The sequence below is a fragment of the Manacus vitellinus genome, unplaced genomic scaffold (genome assembly GCF_001715985.3).
Source record: "Manacus vitellinus isolate BGI_N305 unplaced genomic scaffold, ASM171598v3 scaffold_0_pilon, whole genome shotgun sequence".
In the NCBI taxonomy this organism is placed as follows: Eukaryota; Metazoa; Chordata; class Aves; order Passeriformes; family Pipridae; genus Manacus; species Manacus vitellinus.
Window position 1 is genome coordinate 5,098,621 of NW_021938789.1, and position 24,711 is coordinate 5,123,331.

At 37.9% G+C, this 24,711-nt stretch overlaps 1 protein-coding gene across 9 annotated transcripts in view; it reads left to right on the top strand.

Annotated features, from left to right (window-relative positions):
* Positions 1 to 19,502, top strand: part of ABLIM2 (actin binding LIM protein family member 2) — a 140,855-nt gene extending 121,353 nt beyond the window's left edge. For 5 of the 9 annotated variants that reach the window (XM_029960332.1, XM_029960333.1, XM_029960341.1 and 2 more), the window contains 4 exons: positions 1,401 to 1,455; positions 2,814 to 2,878; positions 3,063 to 3,143; positions 15,998 to 17,749. In XM_029960332.1, the coding sequence (XP_029816192.1) occupies positions 1,401 to 1,455; positions 2,814 to 2,878; positions 3,063 to 3,143; positions 15,998 to 16,111 (315 nt within the window). In that variant the 3' untranslated portion in view covers positions 16,112 to 17,749. Of the gene's footprint in view, positions 1 to 1,400; positions 1,456 to 2,813; positions 2,879 to 3,062; positions 3,144 to 15,997; positions 17,750 to 19,440 lie in introns of those variants that run through there. The other 4 variants (XM_029960338.1, XM_029960354.1, XM_029960355.1 and 1 more) reach the window with 2 other exon arrangements.
* The last annotated feature ends 5,209 nt before the right edge of the window (positions 19,503 to 24,711 follow it).

The window sequence follows — 24,711 nt, forward strand, 5'->3', positions numbered from 1 at the left end:
TTCTAACCCTTTTTTTGCAACTTTTATTAGTCTTTGGAAAAAAGACATCTTTGACACTGTGGCCTCTCTTTCTCTCTGGAGCCTAGCATTATGGGTTGTCAATTCATGGCTTATACTTTTAGGTGAAAAATCATTATGGTTTATAGTGATAAGCTGTCAATACATAGATGCATATGCACTTACATTTTGAAGATTGATTTGTGTCTAAATTACATGGACAGGACCTCATTCAAATTCCCTTCTTTCTCCAAGGGAAGATGTGAAACCTGCAAAAGCACATAAGCAGGATTAAGCTTCCCCAGTAATAAGAGTCAAACTGAGAGTCACTGGTAGGAGTTACAAGAGAGTAACTATCAAGGAGTACCTAAATGGATTTTTCAGTATTTACTGAAAGTTCTATCCTTTTGAGTTAATATTACAGGACTAATTATGCATGTGTTGCTTTGATACCTGGTTGTGTGAATTTGTCTCTGAAGCAATGAGTGGCACTGATATTTGATTGAATAAGATTTAGGAATTTGAAAGGGTCTGTATAAACCCGTTCCCATCTATGAGTCAAGAGTTTTTTCCTGACTTTTCAGAATAAGTGTTGCCAGTAACCTGAAATGATCAAGGCACTGAAGTGCCCAGCCACTTATACCCAGGCACTGTGCTGGTGAGGCAGCAAAACCATCCCAAGGCTTCCCACAGATGAGGCCAAAGCAAATTCAGGAAGCCATGCAATGTGATGGGAAAGCAGCAGATGGCAGCATCTGTCCCACCTAAAGGATCCCAAACCTGTAGAAAAGTTGAAAAGGTTGCTCATGGTCAAATCCTTGAGGCCAAAATTCCTCTTAGAATAGATGTCCCCTGTTTGGATTGTAGGTTCATACCAACTTTTGTGGTTTGTTATGTTTAATCAGCCATCCCAGTGCTGCATAACAGAACAAACCAAAAGCAAACAATAAGGAGGCTTGCAGGTTATTGTGAGCATAGCTGTGCACACTGTTGATACCCCAACAGGCAAAAATGAGACTTGGGGGAAAAAAAAGTCATATAATAATGGTTTTCTGATTTCCTGTACTGTTTTTCATAATAGCATTTGCCAGCAAAGGAAAAAGATAGCACATATACACAGTTCTCCCTGGCCTTAGTGGCATCAGCGGTGTGAAGCAGAAAGCAGGAGAAAAGTTTCAGTGCAGCATAAGTGAATTGTGATGTCAGTAAGATGTCTGCATCACAGGGAAGGGCATGTGACAGTTTCAGTCTTACCTTGCTTGCTTGAACAATTAGTTTGAGTGGGACTTATTTCATTTCACTTGCGTAGTAGCAGCTGGTTTTCTTTCTTTTTCTCTCAACAACGTGCAGAATGGTTTTGTGGTGTATTTTGCTGCTACATTGCTTCTTTCTTTCTCTGTCAGCCTGAAAACATGGGCCAATATGAAACGGACCAGGAGGCAAGCTGGGGGATGAAAGGTACATTGCAATATCATTTCCACTCTGCTTTGCGTTTTCTTCCTTTGAGAATGTTTGTTAACATATTACTATAAAGGTTACTATTCTGAGGTCATCCTGTAGTTCTCTTAATAAGGCCTAAACAGAGACACAGCTCAGTATCATATTTGTCACAGAGAATCTTCTGTTTACCAAGCCTAACATAAAGGCCTGACTGAAGTCCTGCAAGTCAGAAGGTGATGCAACCAGGCTGAGTCAATAGTAGGATCCTTGATATGTGTCAACAGACTCTCTGGTGTTGGTCTCGTGTCAAAGACAGAAGAAAATTTAGGATAATCACTCCTTCAAGACTAATGTGAAAAAAAAAAAGTCCATTGTGCTTTTTATTTGTGCTACAGTGTGGTTAAAATGTATCGAATTAAAAAATGAGAATTTATTTGCATTATATTTTTTTATTGCAGTTTAAGTGGACTATGAACTCAATGTGGAACTTGGGTTGGAATTTTCAAAAGAGCTGAGAAATTTTAGGAACATGCATCAATTCCTGGGGAAGAGTAGGATTTTATTTCCAAGACACCTGAACTCATTTTAAAAATCTTATTCTGATGCTTCACTTTATGCCTCTGTGTTGATACAAATCTTTGTCTCTATGTTTGAATAGTTTAAAGTACAAGTTTTGAAAAGTAGACTTATGTCTTTTATTTCAGACCATAAAAAGGCCTGTGAAAACATATTGACTATCCTGGTTGCATTTAATAATCACAGAATAGATGACTTTTTGGTAGTCATATATATAGTCACACAGACCTACTAGAATTCTCTTGTGCTAGTATAGATCCAGGACTCACTGTCCACACACCTCCAAATAACTTTTTCTTCACTATCGTTATTCCCACTGCAGTCAGCCCAAGTGCAGGATGTTGGCATCTTGGAATATTATATTATCTTAATGGTTTTCATATATGTTCCCAAACTGACATGCCTGTAATAATCCATATATTTTAACTATTTTCAGTAAAGAACAATAAGGGCAGGACTTTTGGATGACAGACTGACTTAACTCTGCACAAAAGCCTCCTGTAAAAAGAAAATCCCAATTTTGCCAGACATACTCACCGTGTAACCCAATGGCATCAGGAGATGGATTTTCTGTAATAAACCTTTGATTTCAAGGACTATTGCTTTGGTAATAAACAGTGTTATAGGCATTCAGTGCATGGGGGTTAAATTCTTACTATGCATGCAGTTATCCAAAAACTATTGAGAGGAAAGAAATGTAGTAGCGTAACAAATTTCTGACGTACCTAAATGTTTATTGTGGTGACACTAAAAGAACCTTACAAATTCTAAACTGTGAACCTGTTCTCATTCTCTTGCAGAATACAAGGTAAGAAGGGCTTTTCCAACACTGGAAGAACAAACAGAATCAGCACTTCCTAGCAAGGTTACATGGGTTCCTTTCTTTTATTTTTTTTTTTGTTGTTGTTGTTAATTTTTGTCCCAGTGAAATATTTGTCAAATCAGGATGCAAGTATGTACCATTTATATTAGTAAGTTCCCCACATGGCCATTTCCACATATCAGAATCAGATTCAGCTGGAGTTCATATGCTCTTGTCTTTTTAACAGATTTATCCTTATGAAACACTTATTGTAACAAACCGAGTTCGTGTGAAATTGCCTAAGGATGTGGACAGGACCAGGCTGGAGGTAGGAATGATATTTGCTCAGCAGCTTTGCAAGCATTTGTCCTGTTTGTTTACTATGCTAGATATTCTGGTGCCTAAGTAATAGCAATGAAGAAGAGAAGAGAGGAATAACATTATGTATTGTATTATATTTTATTTCAAAAAAATCAGTATGCAGGCTATTTAACTAAAAAAGAATAGTCAAAAACCTAGCAAATGTCTGACCAAATGGCGTTTTAGAAAGATACTGATGAAACTCTCTAGTTTTGGATGATTATACAGGATATTGAAAGTTCAAATGGGGAGTGTGGAAACTTGGAGTTTGTTTTATTTTTCATTCCTACAAAATCATCCTCCTAGAATAACGTAAATATTACGAATAGTCTCAGTTTATCCTACAAATACATGGGCCTATGTTTCCAGTCCATTGTCTTATTCAGGCTTTCCTTTGGCTGTCTGGTCCATGGTCACTATGCTACAGTTTTGCTGTAGCATCCACCTCTCTCAAAGAGTAGTAGTATAAAATGGAGAACTGCAAATATAATTTATTATAACAGAATGCTTAGTTTCCAAGTTGATGTTCATGCAAAATTCCTGAGGTTGATTTTTTTTTGACTGAGCAATGACAGGACTGAATAAAGACCCACATATCTTTCTGTGAATTACTATTAAGAATAAGAGATGTTTTAATAAAAATTAAGCGATAACAATATTAGACTTTTAGGGATATTTGTATCTAAATAAATTTACTGTATTTTTAACTTGATAATGTGACAAGAAAAGAAAAAGAAAAATTAATTTTAAAGCAAGAAAATAAGAAAAACTTTGAAGGAGCAGAAAGTCCCTCATTAAAGATAATTTTTTAAAAACAAATTAATTTATCAAATTTACATACATGTAGTAGGTTTTCACATTGGTATTATTTTCTTAAATACTTCAATGTGCTTGTTGCTTGATTACCCAGCAAGTAGTGTTGCTTTGATTGTAAGGAAGAAAGAGCCTCAAATGTGTGCTATTTTAAGCCTAGGATATAGCAAGGCATAATAGCAATAACAAAAAGCATGATGAGTCTGGAAAAAGGAGCAGGGAGTTGGAGGGATGCTCATCTGGACATATCCTATAAAGTATTCTTTTATGTATATACATACACATGTGTATGTCTGTATTAAAGAATAGAGTCTTTGTTTAAATGCATCAGACTGGTCTGAATAGCAAATGTAGCTCTAAATTGCTTTTTTACGACAACATATAGTTTGCTTTGGATGGATCATGCCTGTCCTGGCTGTTATCTGTAACTCACACACCGTCCTCGGCTGGGATTGCTGTTTGTTTAACATTGGAGTTGCTCAGTCTGCCTCACACCAGGTGTAGAACAGGGCCTGTTGGCTCAAGGAGCCCGACCACTTCAAAGATCTCACAGAGATTTGCAAAAAAGAACAATAAACAAGATCTGCTTCAAACCTGCACCAGAACAGCAATGAGGGGACCAAGCCAATCCTGCTGATTGCTGCACTATGCTAAATGTGTGTGTCTGCAGGAAGGACTCCTTTGTAGACCATTTTACATTAACTAGGGATTGGTAGTTTTTTAAACAATTAAATTAGCAGAGTTTTAATAGGATTGTAACTACTGAAAAAGCGGAGTCAGCTGCTCATCTACACATTCAAACCATATTCAGAGTTAAGTGACAAGCACAAACCATTGCCTTCCCTGCCAGACTCTTCCCCTCTTCCCTGACCTTTTCTTCTATGTTACAGAATTGCTAGAAATAAGTAGCTTTGGATAGAAAAACAGTTTATCATTATTTCCTCTTGTGGCAGAAGAAGAAGAAGAAAATTGTAACTTACTTATTGACTTGTGCATTCAGCAGATTTTAGGCTTGTGCAAGACCCAGGACTCAAGGAGCCCAAGACTATGTGGGTTTGTAGGTTTGCACAGAAACAGACACATGGACACAGACACACACCATCTCTTACTAGAGGGCCCACATAACATATCTTAGTATCTTCAAGCTTTTGAGGACAACACTGGGAATACTGGAAGCAGGTATTAAGGTTAGATTTCAACATTTCTTGAGGTCCATTTCACATTTACTACAGGGTGTGATTCGATGCTTGGAATCTCTAGGAGGCAAGTGCTCTTTCCAATCAGAATTGGCCAACTTATGTTCTACTTCCATCCTGCACAGCCAATGTCACGTGTGAAAGGGCTGGATTTTTTCCTACAGAAATGGACATAGTAGTGCTAAGTCCATGTATTGTCCAAACTGGAGAGTGATATATCTAGGAAAATATTCTAAGAAAAAAACATGTTCTAATACACTAATTTTATTCTGATCAGTTTTGTGGGCTGAAGCCACACCTTGCCCTTGCTGCTGCAAATCCGAACAAGCTCCTGAGTGTGATAGCTGTGGTCGGGGTACAGGTGATGCCAGTGAAAGGAGACTTAGAACCATTGTGTTTCATATCAGCTATCAAACCTGAAAGCAGTCTTACCGTGTCCTCTATGTTTAGAATATCTCACACGTGATGTTTCTGATTTCCTGGTCTACAGAGCAATAAGGTGACTAAATTTGCATAAGCTAGATTTATTCAACAGCCATCTCACAAGTTGACTTGAAGCAGGCTCCAGTTCGTGAAACAATTTGTTGTGAACTTTGAATGATCCAGCATAGATGTCACGGAAAAGCCAGCGTTGTTTGTCTCTGATTCCCTCTTCCAAGGGAAGTCACATATATTGAGTGTTCCTATCATGAAAAGTGAGCTCAAGTAGATGGTATTAGCTCCTGGGGTCAAATTAAGGGAGGCTGCAATGAAGGCTTGGCTGATGTTCAAGGACTGCAGGAGGGTGGGGGTTTAATGGATGGCAGTGTTTTCCTAACTTTGCTCCCATTGTGAGTATTTTTTTGATTACGCTGTTGTGCAAGAAATTTATTTAAAGGATTATAAAAATATTTTCTTGTAAAAATGCATATTTTTCTAAGGCCAAGAGGTATCTAGAGATTAGGAAGGCTCAACTGGTAATAAATGCACTCAAATAATAGTAATTCTTTCTTCAAAAGTACATGTATCTAAGCACAGAAACACTCAGCATGTTTTTGTTTGCCTGTTTTAACTCAGCAGTGAGACAGAAGTACCTAATTCCTTGTGTTTCTCCAGGAGATGTTTATGCCAATAGTGAACTAATACATATAGCACTGAGAACTGGTCATAGTGAGCAGCCTGCTGAGTTTTAAATACATTGCTGGCTCTTTGACTTCTGAATAAATAGCCTGGATCTTGCTTTAGTATAAGCTGATTAGAAATGCAAGGAATTTACAGTAGATAAGGATTTGGCCAAGTACGTTTTTTTCGGAGCTTCTCTCTACCACAGTGCTGTTTATTGTAATGTTAGATGAGTGGAGCAGCATTCCCCTGAGCTATTCTAACAGGAAATGGGGAAGAACAAGTTCATTCAGATAATGTTGCAGAACAACAAAGCAGTAGCACAGGGGTGGATTACACAGCCTGGGTGGAGAAGAGGAATTGCACCCTCATAGCATCTGCAGATGACATGAACTTGGGGGACCAGCAGTTAATGCTTAGGTGAGCAGAGTCTCTGTTCAGAGGGACCTGGCCAGGCTGGAGGAATGGTTGACAGACTTCAAGAAGTTCAGTGAAGATAAATCCAGATTCCTGCGTTTGTGACTGAGTAGTGCCATACAGCAGAACAAGATGGGAGGAACATCAGGTACTTGCTGAAAAGTACCTGGTGATCCTGATGGAAAATAAGCAGAACGTGAGTCAGCAGCTCAGCTTTGTAGTAAAGGGGTTATAGAGTAAAACATGCCTTTCTCAGATGTAGGCACTGGAGAGGCAACAGTCACAAGTTGCAGGAAGGGAAATTACAACTGAATACAAGGGGAAAGTTCCTCACTGAAAGAGTAGTACAGTGACTAGGTTGCCCAAGAGGCTGTGGAGTCTCTATGCCTGAAGGCATGCAAAACACAGCTGGACAAGGCCTCGAGGAACATGGTCTAATTTTAAAGTTGACCCTGCTTTGAAGACCTCCATAAGTCCCTAATTTGCTTAGATTGGTATATTCTGTGAAGACATAATATAATTACAAAACATGATTTTTTAGTGAACTTGCTGCAACAGTATTTGAAAAAAATACATAATTTGGTTTATCTTGGAACTTTTTATCTTTCTTTTTTTTTTTAGTACAGGGGCTTAAATGTAAGTGTCCTGGAGCAAACTTCCCTATTTTGAACAACTTAAGTCCTGAGTTTTCAGAGACTATCACCTTTGGATGGTACACATTAGCACATTCCTTACCTGGTGGTTTTCCAGTGGTGTTCCATATGACCTTTTTCACTTTTTCCCAAAGGAAGTTGGTCTTAGGACACTTTTGAAAATCTTAATAACTCTTTTAAATAATAAAAGGTATTCAAGTACTTTAGCCTTGGGCTCCTAAAAGCATGTACTTGATACATTTATCTCAGATTGGATATTGTTTTCCTGGTCTTCACTCGTAGTAATGCGGTTCAGTGCTTGCGAATTCAAATTGATGGTTCTTGCCCAACTGAATAGATTTATTTCTTTTTTTCCTCCTGAAGTTGCTTTTATCACAGAGTATAACATTTCTTTTGTGGTCACGGGCTGGTAATTTTGAAAGCCATTATAGTTCAAGTCTTCTGTTTGGAAACCATCTTGTAGTGTTTTCATTTGATTTTCTTGTCTTAATGTATCTTAGTTTTTTTAGCCCTTTTTTTTTTTTGAATGTCAGGAGTTAAAAGCATCATCCCTTCATGCCTATCAAATGCAGTAGAAAGTAAATTATTCCACTTTTTGTTTGAGCCTGTTCATTTCTTTGTTTGACAAGGATACACTGAAACAACTGCAAAGTAAAAAAAAAATACTCTGGAATGTCAAGTAGCGAAGTTTCATTTGCCACCTTCTCTTGTAAACAGAAATGAGAGATTTAAACATGGGTGCGGTCTTGTTTGAACAGAGCACTCACATTAATTCAAGCATGCTTTTCCTCCTGGAACTGCTTGTCTGGATTTGCTTTAGGGATAACATTTTTTTCCACTAGTTTTTATTCAGCAATCACCCTGGGTTCTAGCCATTTGGGCTGCAGACATTTTAGGACTTGTTTCCAGTATTTGAGCCTGCATTTATAAGAGCCCAATCTCCTAGAATCCATTCATACGAGTAATGTTGTGTGTCCCACCTCCTCTGCAGCTCAGATGGGGAAATTCAGAGCAAAACTGGAATGCTGTGTGTTTTAACATAGAGAAGCACAGTTTGTAGTTTGGGGCTGGATTTGAGGTTATAGGCTCCCTTTGTAGTGAAACTCATAACCTGGGGTGAAAAAGTGCAAGTCACTGACTTCAGTGGAACTACTTCATACTGTTTAACTTGAAAAATGTATGTATGGCATTTCTTATTCTAGTCATGTGCTTGTGTTGTGATCAGTGATGCATGTCTATATCAGTTTTCAAAGCCTTTATAAAAGGAGCCATTATAAAATGAAAATATGCATTAGAAATGACGTGATATGATGTGAAAACTAATTTCTATGTGAATGGACACACTGTAGGAGTGAACAGACATTAGATGCAGACCATTCATATTATAGATGCACTAAAGTCCAGACTAAGGGAAACTGGAAAATCTGCTTTAACAATAAGGTATTTTTTACCTAAATCAAATGAAATTTTTGAAACTCAAAATCTTCTTTATAGTTTTATAATTCAGTATGGATTCCTATATTTGGGTTTATTTATGACTTCTTTTCTTAATTATATTTTTCTTAATTGTATTTTTATCAGCAGTCTGCTGAAGGCAGTAACTTATTCAGTGTCAGTATGAAAATTTTCATTTGGTTGAGTGACAGGATGATGCCATAGTTTATCCTCAGAGATGTTCTATGTGTGCACTGTTTACATAATATATTGATACACCTGAGAGAAATACTTGTATTTTTTTCAGTATTTTGAATCTTTATGGATGACTCAGCTGGGAAAAATACTGACTATACAATGCTACTACAGAACATTTTCTGTGTGCCTTGTGATATTTCACAAGAGGTTAGGCTGGAAGTACCCCTACAGTAGTAGTGCTGAGTGGAATGCAGCTTCTCTGTGAAACTTCATGGTACCCTGAAGTACTAAACAAGATACATCTACAGATCCAAGAACCTTGTGTAGGTGTTTGGAGTGACATCGGCATGGGGAAGGGTTTCAGACTCCTTTTCTCATGGCTTTCCCTGGGAACCTTTTTGGGGACTCACACTGCTATGTGGAGGGGGATCTACATCTTCTGCCAAGGCTTGGCTGCACAAGGGCTCCATCTATGTGGGGATGTGACTAATTGCCCTCACCTCACATGACCACAATTGTAGTGCCTGCTGCCTTTTCCTCTGGTCGACGGAGCTGCCCTGTTATCTTTTGATACCTTTTGAAGTTCATTAGGTGGCAACTCATGCCGTTTCTTAACTTCCCCTGCCCTATCACATAATTACTTAATAGTTTGAAATATTTATTGAGCATGAAGCTTAATTATACCGTAGATGAGCAGAACATTCAATACTCCCTTGGGAATCTGGCACATGGCTAATTACAGCTTTGTAATTAGCCATGCAGCATGCTTAGAAGAAACTGCTAAGCCTGACGAGCCCCAGCAGTGCAACAGAAAGAGGGGTGAAGAGTCCAGACCTTGTGAAAGCAAAATGAGGATTCAAAATTAAATAGAAAAAAGAGAAATTTTTCCAGCAAATTATGCTTAGGCATCTGAAAGTATTATTTGGACTAAGTTTGAGAGGCATGAGAGAAGGGAATGGAGGGGCAGGGAAGAAGAGAAAAAGTAGCTTTTATTTCTGGATTTGTGAACCAGAAATTGGAAGTGTTACAAGGACTTTGGACAAAAATTAATTGAAATAGACAACTACTTAAAATTGCATTCTATGAAACAGAGTGCACAGTAGTGCTTCAGACTGACACTAGCTGAAAGATTCACTGCGGATTCAAAAGCATTGTAATGCTCAGCTGTCATTTCCTATGAACATAATAAAACAAAAAGCAAAGGTGAAAGAAACCTGAAGTTTTAAATTTCTCTAGGAATTATGACTTTGATTTTTCTAGTCTTCAACTCATCACCTCCTGCCACCCACTATGTTATTTCATTGGTTCAATATTGACTCATAAGGAAGTATGATATCCTCTGAATTTCCTATGTCTTCAGATTTTCACATGAGGACTCCCATCCAATTACTGACAAAAGAATAAAGATGCTTGTGCAGCATGACCTGGTCACCACTTACTGCAGGACGGCTGTAGGTTAACTGAAATTTTCTCTTATTCACACAAATGCCATGTTTCTAAGTGTGCTGATTTTGGCTGGGGTAATTTTCTTCACAGTGGCTAGTACAGAGCTATGTTTTGGATTTGTGCTGAACACAGGATTGATGATATAGCAATATTTTTGTTATTGCTGAGCAGGGTTTACACAGAGCCAGTAAGGCCTTTTCTGCTTTTTGTACTGCCACACTGGCGAGGAGGCTGGGGGTGCATGGGAGGTTGGGAGGAGACACAGGTGACCCAAAATGACCAAAGGGATCTTCCATATTGTATCATCTCAGTATATAAACTAAGGGAAGAAGGAGAAAGGGGGGATGTTTGGAGTGATAGTGTTTGTCTTCCCAAGTCACTGTTACATGTGATGGGGCCCTGCTCTCCTGGGGATGGCTGAACACCTGCCTGCCCATAGGAAGCAGTGAATTAATTCCTGGTTTTTCTTTGCTTGTGTGCACAGCTTTTGCTTTCTGTATTAAACTGTATTTATCTCAACCCATCTTCTGGCTTTTACCCTTCTGATTCTCTTCCCAGTCCTGTTGGTGGGGAAGTGAGCAAGTGGCTGTGTGGGGCTTGGTTGCTCACTGGGGTTAAACCACGACGCTAAGTATTAGTTTCAAGCATCTCTGAATTACATTAAAAGCACAATTATTCTTGGGGAAAAGAAATCTCATTTAATTAAATAAGCATTGTAACTGTCTAGAGTTATTACTAGCTTTTTAGCAGGCCACAGAAATCTAAAGACAAGCCTCATTAACTTACAGTGAAAAGCACCACTTCTTTCTGAGATAACAATGTGGAGCAAGTATTTGAATGTGCAATTAATCACTTTTGTTCTGAGAGAGTCAAAAATGAGCGTGTGTTGGTACCATTCATTTTCACGTTCATGTTTCATAGAGTATGACGATTTTCTATTCCAGTGGTTGCATTGCAGTGGAGAGGTTTAGCACAGCCCTTCTGTATGTCGTAATAACAAACATCTGCATTTTAATTCTTCCATTGTGCATTTGTATGTTTTAGGAGAGCTAGCTACATAATTACAGCAAGGTATGGTGACCCTTCTTACGCAGTGCTGTGCCCTATAGGTAACATCCAGGTGAGGAATAACAGCAACAACATTTGGTTCCCAAACTGCAGGCCACCCTCAGGCTTCCCAAACTGAGATCCCAAGGTTGTGATCCCATATCTCTAATCCAAATGCTGTCAGTGCAGGTGAGATATTGTGCTTCTGAAAACATGACTCCTCTTCCATGGATGCATCTCGTGGACCCTCGGTACTTTACTGGAGTCTCACTGTCTTTTTCTGATTTCACATGCAAGCTGGCACAAAATGCTATCCAGAACAAAAGATTGACCACTATTGACTTTACAAGCCCCAGATTAATACAATTTTTTCAAAACAACATGATGCCATAGTCCTTTATATTGTAGCAATTTCACACTTAAACTTATTCCAGATGCTGATGTTCTGATGCTGTGAGCTCCAGTATAGCAGTCTTTTTAGTGAAGAACCATCTTGAACCTGCTTACCTTATCTGTTAGCAAGGTTTTCAGGTAGCATCACGTTAACATCATTATGTTGCTTCCAAAATTACCTCACTTAAATACAGCCAGTTCAGAGTGTGGGCAGAATGGGACCATATCATGGTCCTCTCTACTCTCCTCGGTGTCTGCAATGTGCCCAGCTTTGCCATTGATGCAGAGCAGAGGAGGAGGTTGAGTTAAGCTGCCTGAATATGGCCAAAATGTCACAAAGGGAACTAGGAATCACTTACTAGCACACTGTAAAACACCTAGACTTTCCATGTAAACGAGGCCAATACTATTGAAAAAGGGGAAGAAATGTTACTTTTACTAATAAGTTTGGCCGTTTCTTTAATGGCCCAATGATGCATTATTAACGTAGCTGGATATTTTAAGCAGATCCATCCCTAAAAAAAAGGAAAAGAAAACATGTTCTTGACCTTGTAAAGCACTGCTTTACCCACACAAATTCTCTCATACCTCAAGATGAATATCCTCCCTATTCCCTACTCATAATTTTCAATTTCCCTTCTTTTGTTTGACTAATGAGAGAAGGTAACGCTTCAGGTAAAACAAATTAATATTCAAATAACTGAGAAGAAGCATAAATCAGTCCAAGATTTCTTAGAGGTGCATTTTTCTTGCCTATAGGTCTCTAGGTTTTAAAGCTGTAAGGTTTAGGAAGGTCCCAACAATAGTGCAGACAAAATTTAATATCACATATACAAAGAAAAGTATGAACATTAACTTCCCACACTGGCCTATTCCCATGATGTTTAGACCCTTCAGATACTTGTAGACATTTACCATATTTTCCCTTAGTCATTGTTTGGCTGAGCTTATACATGCTTAGGCCTTTTAATCTTTTCTCATAAATCAAACTGCAACCCATAATTACTTCCGTTACTTTTATCTGAAGCTTTGCCAGTTTGATGACATCTTTCTGGGATCAAGACTTACTCCAAAATTTGAGAGAAAACTGTAGTCATTGCTGCTTCTAGGATCAGTCCCAAAGTTAGTGCCCATGATGCTTAAGAAAGGGATGGTGAAAGTTTCTGAGATGCAGAGAGAAAACAGTGGGAACTGTGCTACATTGGGCACAGACTGGTGTCCTCAGAGAGGGTTCAGACCAAAGGGGAGGTGTTCCCTTCTACTAGATTTATTTTTGCATGTGGATAATGCATTGATGGAGTAAGAAATCTTGCTAATATTGCAGTCTGGTTTTTAGTCCTTGAGATGAGAGCATATGTGGAAGAAAATTAAAAGCAGAGAAACTGTGCTTTTCCATCTCATTCACTGCATCCTTGGGCTGGAAACTCTCAATTGCTTTTGTAACAGGCAGAACCAACTGAAAACTTGTGCAAGGAGGAAAAAAAATGGTGCTGTTGTAAAACAAAACTTTGGTACAATTAGAAAACAAGTGCATGCAAAGAATGAAGGTGATGTCATCTGGACACAAGCACAAGAGTACAGTGCACAACTAATTCATACTGGCTTGGATAGCTGTGTGTGTGGACTGAATAATCACTAAGCCTGAGGGCAAAGCAGAGTGATAGATGGCAAAGTACAGCATGAGAGAGGAAAGGGGGAAATGCACAGCTTTTACTGAGATGTGTGGCAAGCTTCATCAGAAGGTGAAGGTGTAGTGAGTATTTGGCACCCTGGAGAGATGGGGTGATGTTGGGCTTGATGAGTTTCCCTCCACTGGCCCTCAGTACTACAGTTTGTCACTGCTTTCTCCTGAGTGAGGGATCATCTCAAGTCTTATTCACAATCTAGAAATAAAAATAAAATACAGTATGATACACTTTGCTCATCCAGACTTCTTTTTCAATTCCACAACCTATAGACATGTTCCTTGCTGTGAGAAATTGCTGAATTTAAGCTTACTCTCATTTGTCCACTGAATTACCAGGAAAATGTTTTTAAAAAATCAGTGCAGAGAGGAGTTATTTTCTTTCTGAGCCAAGTAGAATTAAATTCTGTCAGTGAGAGATCGTTTCTAAAATACATTGTCAGATGTTGCTCATTTCCATGCAAAAAAGGGTCTTCTTTGCCAAATATGCATGGCGTGTTTGTTCCATGCTATGAGCAGCGCTTATGGTGGGTTGCTGTCATTGGTCAAATGAAAAATGAAGGCTCAGTTCCAAACTCTTAGTCACTGTTGTTCTGAATATGTGGAATCTCAAGGGGAAAAAAAACCAAGGCTGTCCTTTTTTAAGAAACCACAAGGCCCAATGATGACCATTCAAGGTAATTATATGTAGTGATTTCTTACAAACAATTTCATTAGTTTTCCTTGAGTAATTTACATAACAAAGATAAAGTCACTGTTAATAAGTGGAAAGTAAAATTTTACTCTCAAAATTGTCAAAAAAAAAGCTTTGTAAGATAGGGCAAATGGGGCTGTGTTCATCCTGGTCAGGTAAACCCTTGCGGGATTGCCAGGGCATGTTAGCTTGCTCCCTGTCACAATTTTGGCTAATATAGGGTAGCACTTTTCCAGATGATGCTGGGATCTGATTGAAATGCTGGACAACCTTGGCCTATTTGAATTACTGGTACATAGTTTAAAGGACCCAGTGGCTCCCCTTCCCCTGGGGAGTGCTGTGCTCCCACCTGCCTTCAGCACGTTGCCCTCAGTGTTTGCTGGTAGCATTCATTATTCATACTCGTGAGGACTGTGTCTCCTTTAACATTACTCCAGGCTTGCTTGCTGCCATGTGTCTGGAGAGTGAGTCATGTGGACTAGATGGTGGTTTTGAGCCTTCTCCAAGTGATGAGGACACTGAACCCAGGTTTTTCACCACCTGGGAAGTCCTTCAACCAGGAGGCAGTGAGCTGAAAGGAAAGGGCTGATGTCCTTCCCTTGAAATGACGCAGTTGTCTAATGTGTGAAGAGTTTGATTCTGCTGTGTGAGGCGAGTCCAAGCATTTCTTGTGCTTAGCACCTTTGTGGGACCTAATTTTTGGATGCAGGTGGTACTTCAGCAAATGCTGAAATGCTGAGGATAGGGCTGCCTGGGTGTGCCTGGAAGAAGAACTGTGTCTGGGGAGCTTTAAGTTAAGAGCTTGGTTGGGGAGGAGAGAGATTGGAGGCCTTGTCCGAGATTTCTGTCTGTGGAAGACAGGAGTCCATGTTTAAATATTGTGATTTTTAATTATCATTGCACTGAATGTGTCCCTTAACTCATCAGAAACAGAGAACCGTAACTGATACTGATGAAGTGCTTGAGCAAGGGTTAGTCCACAATTATCAGAAGAATTTGACATTATATTAATTTCTAATTCATACATTTACCTCTTCTACCTTTTCTGTATGTATATTAATAATTGTCAGGGAATTGTTATCCTACCTCCCTCCAATTCTTTATATTGAATTTCTTCCCTTTCTCTTTATCTCACTTTTTACTTTTTTTTTTTTTAATAATGAATCACAGAAACATCAAATAGAAGCATATTTTTTTGACATTTAGAAAAAAAACAACCTTATCCAACTTGGACTTCTGACTAGAGTCTATTCCCATGGTTAAGCACATTTTGGATTTAAGAATTTAGCAATGTGCTCTCTCCTTTGTTACAAGGGTGCTATTAGTGGACCAGTGTGGTGTCCACTGCTCTCATTAAAGATCAAGGCAAAACAAATCCAACTCTGAAATTACATTGTTATCAGACTCTTTAAAGTCCTGGAATGACTTAAATTTGTTTCAGTGTGCTCTGTCATCAAGCACTCTGGGTAAACACATACTTTTTCCCCAAAACCATAGTTTCTGCTCTGTTGGAACTATACTGAAAAGACTTTTTTTTTTCAGAAGTCACTACTGCCATCAATAATTTCATTTCCCAGCTACTCTGAGCTCGTTTGGTTTTGATGCAGTCTTTTCCAGAACCAATTTTGGAATTTAAATGCAAACCCTAATGCATTATTTTGTGGTGTGTTTTAAAACTTAGGAAGGGCAGAAATATTCCTGTGCACAGATGAGCTTAATAATACCTTTTGTATTTTCATTTTCAAGAGGCATTTGTCCCCTGAAGAGTTCCAGGAAGTCTTCAAAATGAGCATTGAGGAATTTGATCGGCTGGCACTTTGGAAGCGGAATGACCTGAAGAAAAAGGCCCTGCTTTTCTAAACCCTCCTGGATAAAATATGTGCTTAATCAAAACAAAAATAGTCTTGCCAGAACTATCACATGCACTTGCTGTTGAACCATTGTCCAGCTTCATTGTGTTAGTATGTGTCGGGGGAAACAAGACAGATTAGATGGTAATGTGTTGGGATACAGAGAATTTGCTAATCCTGCATTTCCAGCCAGTTTTGTCAGTAACTCCTGGTCCTACCCAGTTTACAACGTGCGAAAAATCTAGCTTTAAATTTATTGTTGCTTGCAGTTATTGCTTGATGCATATGGAAATTCTGAAAGGAAGAGAAAAAAGTGTAGCTGTGACACGGGAAATGCATCCAACATTTTGTTCCATTAGGTTTTATAATGCAATTTTTACAAAATCAAGTAAGTAATTCATATAAAATTTTCCAGTGGGGGATCACATGCTGTAAAAAATATGGTAAAAGCCAAAGAAAAGCATATCCGCAAGCAATTATTGCAATTGTTTATGTGTGGTACTTTTTAAGAATGAAAGCAAAAATATGGAAGCACCTTAATTCTACTTCTTATATTTAAACACAGCATACTCTTTAAAAGGTCCTATTTGTCTAGAAGGTAACTAGCTATCTTTAATTACAACACCAGAGTTTTTATTTTATTAAGAATATATTGTGACATAAAACAGTTATAATCACTAAAATGTATACAGACCTACGTAAAGATTTAGTCCCATTCATCAGGAAAACTGAAGCCTTATACAAAACTGGTTTAAGAGTGTATTGTGCCAGAGGACTGTGTTCTCCTACTAGTTTGGGGTGTTTGGAGAACTTTTTTTTTACATTTCATGCTGATAAAAATACCATGCAATCTTAATTACTATGTAGATAGATCTATCTACCTATAAAAGAATTATTTTCATTAATATATGTCCTAAGTGAAGGTACTCTTACTTTCTCAACTTTCTGGCTTTACATAATAAGCCATGAGAACTGTGATGGCAATTGGTAGATGTGGAAATGGAACAGTTCAGCATAAAATGTAACAAAAAAAGCTTGGTGTGCTCTATCAATAATACAGCCAATTATAATCAAATATATAAGACCCTCATGCATTACTATTTGCATGTTTCTGTACAAATCAATTTGAAAAGAAAAAATCCTATGTGATACTGGTGCAGTACCTTGAAACTATCTTAAATAACAAGAAAAGCTAACAAAATCTAAGTGTTTGATATGAGCGTTAGACCTTAATATCTCTTCCAGCTGAAAGACTTTATTAAATTTAATAGTTTCATATGATCAGAAGTATGGTTGCTGACAAAGAATGTTTTAAAGTGAGTTGCTAGTTTTGTGTGATACTAAAAGAGCATTACAAAAAGTACGTTTTTCAGCCATGTGTCAGTATTTTGCATTTTTACTGCCTTGAATGTTTGTACTCACCTCCTACTTCACTATGTCTTTTTGCATTTCCTTAAAGGTAACTGGTTAATATATGCACTACAACACACTATTTCGACTTGGAAAAATCATAGCATTGAACATGCCTTCTTCCAACTAACATTCAAAGTCCATGCTGTTGGAAATAAATATTTTCTCATGACCTAAATGTTTTGTCTGATGATACAAATGTTAAAAAAAAAATCATTAAAACAAAGACATAACTGAATGACTTTTCTAATGTGTGTATAATTTTTAGATTGTACTGTTGCTTTGGATAGGGTCTTCCCATGATATTAATGTAATGCCACTGAGGAGAGTATTGAGTGAACTTCAGCGTGTCAAGTTACTGTAAAGTTGGTCATGATTTAAACAATCCATGTTCTGCCTGCACATGAAAACTGGCAGTGCACTGAAATGGGTCAGTCCTAAACATGATCAGCAAGGCCCATTGCTACTATGAAAAGCTAAATCCAGCAGAACAACGGGTGAGAGAATGATGATGAGGAAGTTAGATGTTGGTGAAGACCGCTCTTCTCATCTGCACCTTCCTGGGACATCAGATTGATTGCAGGCATCTTCTCACTGAGTAAAAAAACTGCAGGTTGATCAAATATGTCAGTGCAGATCAGGTTAGATATGGAACTTTATAAATAATTTCTTTCCCACAGCAGCTGTTGTACTGGTGTAGGATTCAACTTATGCCGTAAGGAAAAAGTGCATTACTAAGAAGCACATATGATCAACAGCTCTGTGCTGCTGTACTGTTTTATGTATCAGCAGATGTATGGCTGATGGCAAGTGAGGATGGTGAGATCATGTGAGCTGCTTGACCCATTTACACTGTTCTGAGAAAGTTAATCTTTCTCAATGTTATAATGTCAATACCCTTAAAAGTGTCTCTTGAAGGTCCTTGCCTCAGGTAGCTGAGCTAAATCAAATACAACTCTTACTTTACATGCCCCCATGTAGACATTTTAGTTCACAAGCATCAGTTCTTATCACAGTGCACAACTTTATTGGGAGTAGTACCCCATCATCTTTCTATATTTGCTTACAAGTCCTTTTGTCATTCTGTGCTCCCTTTTATGGTCAATGAAGAGAAAAAAGGGTCTTCAGTCAGATCCTGATGTTCAAAACTAGTGAGATGAATTGCCCCGATCCTATTCCTGTGCACTGAATATAAAGAAAGCCAATCTTACTGCAGAAGTATACATTACAGGCTGTCTAATCTTAGATTAAATTAATTCTATGCCTACAGTCTATCAGTGAAAATAAGCCAGATTTTATCAAGTTGGTGGAATACCACTGGCAGTTCCTTGACCATGTTACCAAATCACTTTCAAGCCACCAGGAAAGTACTTCGAATTGCATAGATCTAACAAAACACCCTAACACAGTAATTCTTTGTGTTCATTATACTATTCACTGAACAGGCATGTATTCCATGCCAAACACACAAAAATGTTTTAGAAGACAGTCAGTTTATCAACTTATGTTGCTACTACCAGCCAAAACCAAAAAGGAATTTTGGCTTTCATACACAAAACTTTAGCTAACTTTAGAAAAACAACTACGCTTGTGTGTCCTTCTTATTTCATTTTCTTGAAAGTTTGAAATGGTCTGTAGATCTGTTCTGTGCAAAGGTGGCACAACTCAGTAAGCTGTTCGTTTTGTCAGATGATACATACCAGTGTATCACTCTATATTTAAAGCATCTACTGTCATATGGTGTAGTGACTTATTCAGTTATCCTTTCTAGCCTAACTAAATTCACATTTACAGTACGATATTGTGTGCTGGATTTGGCACCAACCCAGTGTAAAACAGCCATAAAGTGAGTAGCATTGTAATTCACTTCACTGCTAAGTTTTCTGTACATCACCTAAATTCCATAAACCAGACCACGGTATACCAGAGAATACAAGATTTCTGTTTCTAAAATTGTTCATGTTTTCCTCATTTAAAAATTGCAAATTGGAATTTTAGTCATGTAGTTCTCTTTCAGGAACTTTGGGTGTCTAATTAAATGTGAATAGACTAACGTGCAGAGTCAGTACTCTGGTTTATTTTAATAGAGTTCCATATGCTAATCTTAAATAGCATTATGAAATGGAAAATGCATTTCAGAGTAATGAGATAACACTTTGCCAGATTATTCCATCTGATAGTGTGGTCTGGCGCTGGCAGTAAAAAACTGAGAGTCTCGACAAATCATAGGCTGTTTTTCAGATAATGCTCTTTGGAGTTATTAAGTTACTGTTCTATAGTCTTGTTTTCAAGGACATGCTGTCTTTCAGCATTTTGTTAAGTATGGATATGGCTATGCAGCTCAAAAGGATCAATATAGCTCTTGGTGAAACTTATTTTGATATGTATACAAGAGGCAAGGGAATTCTGTCAGAGATTTCATTTTCATTCTTGGATCTGAGTTGTATGTCTCAGCTGTTCATGACAACCCTGATGTATGACCTAATTCTCACCTCATGTATTTTAAAGACGTCTCAAACACAGCAATGAAAGAGCCAACTTATTTCATCATCTTAGTCTTTGAGACAAAGGAACACATGGATTTTTGTGGTTGCTGAGGAATATCTGACCAACAATTCCAGATAGGAAACCAGGCATGCCAGATTACCATTATAGCTGTCTGAGAAGGCTGGACATTTTTGTCCGACCCTCTGCTATTTCTTTTCCTTGTGGTTCAGTGGAGAACTCTGAAACTTGTAATTGCAGAAATAAGAAATACATAGTTGTGAGACACTACCTGAGATCTAGTAACCCTCTGAGACAAGGCTAGTTTTACATGAGCAAAAAGGTTATAGTTCAGACCAAAACAGATGCCTTATCTTACATTCCTCATTTTGATTTTTTAACATTTCCCTAGCGTGAGCAAGCCAGACCATTAATTTCATCAACCTTTTCACAGATCTGCAGGAAAATGCTGTTCTGCTATATGCAAATGAGCTAGGTGAGATCCCAGGCACTTCTGTCTGTCTGGTGCATGAGCTTCAAAGTGTCCTTATGTTCATATTCTCCTGCCCCTTTGTTTTGTGTGTGAGGAAAAGGGCAGGGTGGTGTTCTTCTAAGGTTCCTAAGGTCTAGACTGACCCTTAACCAATGTGATTATTTGATTGGTCACCATCGTGGCTACCTCAAATATCTGAAAAAAAGATGACTGTTTTTAATACCGCAATGAGAGGTGTAACCCTCTTGTATGTGTAAAATTATACTGGAGGTTGCACCCCTTCTTCATATCCAGGCTGCTTCTGAGGTATGGCCTAATCCTTAAAGGCTCATGGGAGCTGCTGGCTCAGGCTTTTTGAGTCTTTGTATCGCGCCTCACAACCACCACCTCTATGAGTTACGGCTGAGAGAAGTAAGTGGTTCTAATTGCTCCTATTTTCGTGATTCAGCACATTTTCTTCCTACCACTCAGTGTTTGACATCTCGACTACTATGCATGCAGGTATGTGTAAGGTAGGTTTCTTTTTTTTTTTTTTCCCCAATGGTTCCACAAACCTGTGCAGCACCCAAGAGCCTGGGAGCAGCCAGGCCTTCCCTGCCAGACTGCCCAAGCAGCAGCTCCAGAGCGATCAGGAGGAAACCAAAACCAGACAAAAGTGATTTGTCCCACCTAGGTAAATGTATCATGATTTGGGCTGTAAGGAAGAGGTTTACTGTCTTAGCTATGATGTATTTGCCTTTTATTAGAAGTCTTTATACCCTTGATTTCTGTTTCTGAATCTCATTACATTTGTGTCCTGGATGACCTGTTTTCTCCATTTGCTATGGTACATTCTTTTATTACATCCTCCAACTCATCTCTCCACAAAAAATTGCAATGTTTTCCATTCCTTCCGAGATTTAAACCTTTCTCTGCCCTTGATAATTTTTTTCTGCAAACTCCTTTCAGCCCATTGTACCTTGTATTCAGGAATGGTCTGACAAAATAAAGGCATTGCAGTGTTTGCTTCATATTTGCCATATTGTGTCAAGCACTATATTTTTTTTTTTTATGGGGAAGAAGAAAGCTAAGAATGACTGACTTTTTATTACAAATCTACATTATGCTGAAGCCTTGCTTGACCCAACCTCACTATTGCAAGGGGTTTTTTCCCTCCCAAGTGGACATGATTCTGAACTCTGGCATGAGTCATTATTATTTCTTGCTCTACTACTATAAATTTTTTATTATTAACTGATAATTAAGAAGGTACCATGATTGATAGCAAATTAAACAACTGAGGTTGTTAATGGTCTGTCTGAATTTGCTTTCAGCTCTCTGACCTGGAATAATTCACTTGAGGAACAAGGTTAAAACTCTTCATGTCACTTGACAGTTTTGCTAGTCAGACTTCAAAAAAAAAAATTCTCTCAAGGATGTGGAGTATAGAGCTCCCCACTTTGAGCTCCCCATTTTTTCCCAACTTTGTACTAGATATTTTTCATTTCCCAGTTAGTTTTGGATAGATTGAAATGCCTGGAGGACTTTATGAGTCACTCTATAAGCATCAAATTCTTCAAATTGCATTTTTTCGTCTTAATCCTTTTTTTCAGTATAATAACTGGGTATTTTTATAGTGCAATAAAAATAACATAATAATCAAAGACTACTGAAATAATTTATCCATTTTAAATGGCACAGAAGAGAATATAAATACAGAATAGAAGCTGAAATATTTTCTTTGAGTAGGGGCTAAAATTACAGGGTTCTACAGAAGAATGCTCTCCTGTTGTCATCTGTGGGAGGATGCTACTGCTCTAGGTTATTGTGAGGTGCTCAATTTCAAGGCAGACACCTTCTTCCCGGGTCTATAAATATTTTTGATAATATTCCATAAAATATAAATATTAGATTATGTGCTTTCACATTTCCTGTAACTTTGTACCTCTGAAATATGCTTACTTTTAAATTAGTATAATTTGGACCTTCACCACTAATTTAGGCCTTCAACAATCACTGGATGGCTAAGATTAGGATTGTTACATTAATATCAGTTTGGCAACCCTGCTATTATTCTGAAATTGTAAGTATTTATGAAAATTTTCTTTACCCCTAACTTGCTTACTAAAAAATGGTGAAACTCTACTGTAAAAAATTCAGTAAGAATTAAGGAGGCTGACACTTGCAACCCAAAACTTACTCCATATTGTCAGACCTTGATTTCCAACACTGCACAGAGGTTAAGCATTAAAGTAGCAGGTGCCCAACCATAGGCAAGGTCTTTTTCTTTCAAATCTTTCTAATTTGAAGGCTTAAGTGGAAAAAATGGAAAGGGTTTTTAGAGTCAAAAAAGTTTAGCTTTGTAATTTTTAACAGTATTGTTAAAAGCAAAAGTGGCCAAGCTTTCTTGAAGGAGTAACAAAGTTGCTTATGTAAAAAAAGAAACGTATCACAGTGAGTCACAGTAAATAATGTGTAAATAAGGAGTGACTTAAATCAGCTTTCCCAGTGCTTAAAAAAGCATTCTCCTAGGAAAAAAGTACAAAGTAATGGTGGTGTAAAACAAAAGAGTGGGTTTATCTGAATAGCTGAGATTTCAACAGAATTACACAGGCGTTATTTTGGCAGATTATAAGTTTAAGAACTGGCCCTTCCTTGATCGTGATGAAAAAGGTGAAGGAAGGTATAGAGTTTCATACCTTGTTGAATAACGCGGTTGGGAAAAGAGGCAGGGAAGGGATGCGATTCCATTTTTGGCCCAGTCTTGCTTGAATTCAAAGAAAGCAGGGTCAAGGAGGCAAGATTTACAGCAAGTGTTTGCTCAATGTGTGCAACTTCAATATAAAAATAAAATTATGAGAATAGGAATTTTTTTCAAGTTTGTGCTACCCAAAGGCAGAGGTACTTTTCAATGATTCTAAGGGTTTAATAAGCATTTAATAAAAGAATGTTAGCATAGTATTTTGAAAATGTCAGTCACTAAATGCTAATCCCACTGAAATCACTGGCAATTTTACCTGCACCAGAGCATAAAGGTCAAGTTATATAGAATTTCTTCCAAAACTGAAATCAGGAGGAATTGTTTGCTTACATTTAGCTCAAACAGAAGAATATAAGTAGGAAGTAACCATTTTTAGCTGCACATCAAGGTTCTCTAAAATGTATGTTATGCTTTTGTATGTATTCCCTCCTTTGCCCTGATTCAAAATCAGTCAGCAGTGGAATGAATAACCTAATTTAAGATCTCTGTGAAGAGAGTTGCAAATAGTTTTTGTTACACAAGTGAAGACCTTCCTGTGTGGAGAGTAAGGAGAGGACCGTGCCTTATATAAAAGCTGTATAATCACTCTTCTTGAAGTTTCTATAATACACACCTTTATCAAAAATATAATTACTTTTTTCCCCCAGTGAACCTGGAAATTATGTAGGACCCAAGAAAAAATAACTCATTGAAAAGATACTTAAACGAGACATTCTTTTAAAAAAAATTCATAAAGATGCTGAATATTACAGTCTTAATAGCAATAGATTCTACCATAACAGGATCATAGTCTTCGATAAGAAAGGAAAAAAAAAACATTTTTATCAAGAGCTTTTTTCTGTTTTTAAAATACACTCATTCCTAGTTTGTAAACGCCAGGAATGTCTGAGACAACTCTAGAAACACTGATGTTTTCCTTACTGAAAAATTACAGTTTCAAAGTAACAGAAGAATATTTTTGTTCTAAAAAGCCATCACTTGCCTTCTGTTTTTGAAATTCTGCCATCAGTATGTTTTACTGAAGAGAGTGGCAATTGCTGTAATGTCACTCCATCTCTTGACAGCCCAGATTGCACAGTATTTTTGCCTGCTTTTCACCATTCCCTGAGACCATCCATTCCCTATGCCAACATGATGTGAGGGCAGGAGATGGGACACGTCAGGAGGCACCTGCAGCAAGGCTTGCTCCAAGGAGTCTTCATCTCCCCTGTCTAACACACCAGTGTCTTCTGCACGGGGCAGTGTCTGGTCTCACAAGAAATCAATGTTTTGCCAATTGTAGCCTTTTTGTGTCTGCTCAGCCCTCCCTTCCAAAAAAAATAAATTACCAGTTCAAAAAGGCACATTGTTTTGACAGCCTTTCTGGTACTAAATGACAAGAACATACAGGCTCTTTCTTACAGCTTTAAGGCACTGAAAAAACCCACATATTCTTGTACAGGCATCTTGAAAGATTTTACTGGAAAATATTGAGCAGACTTTC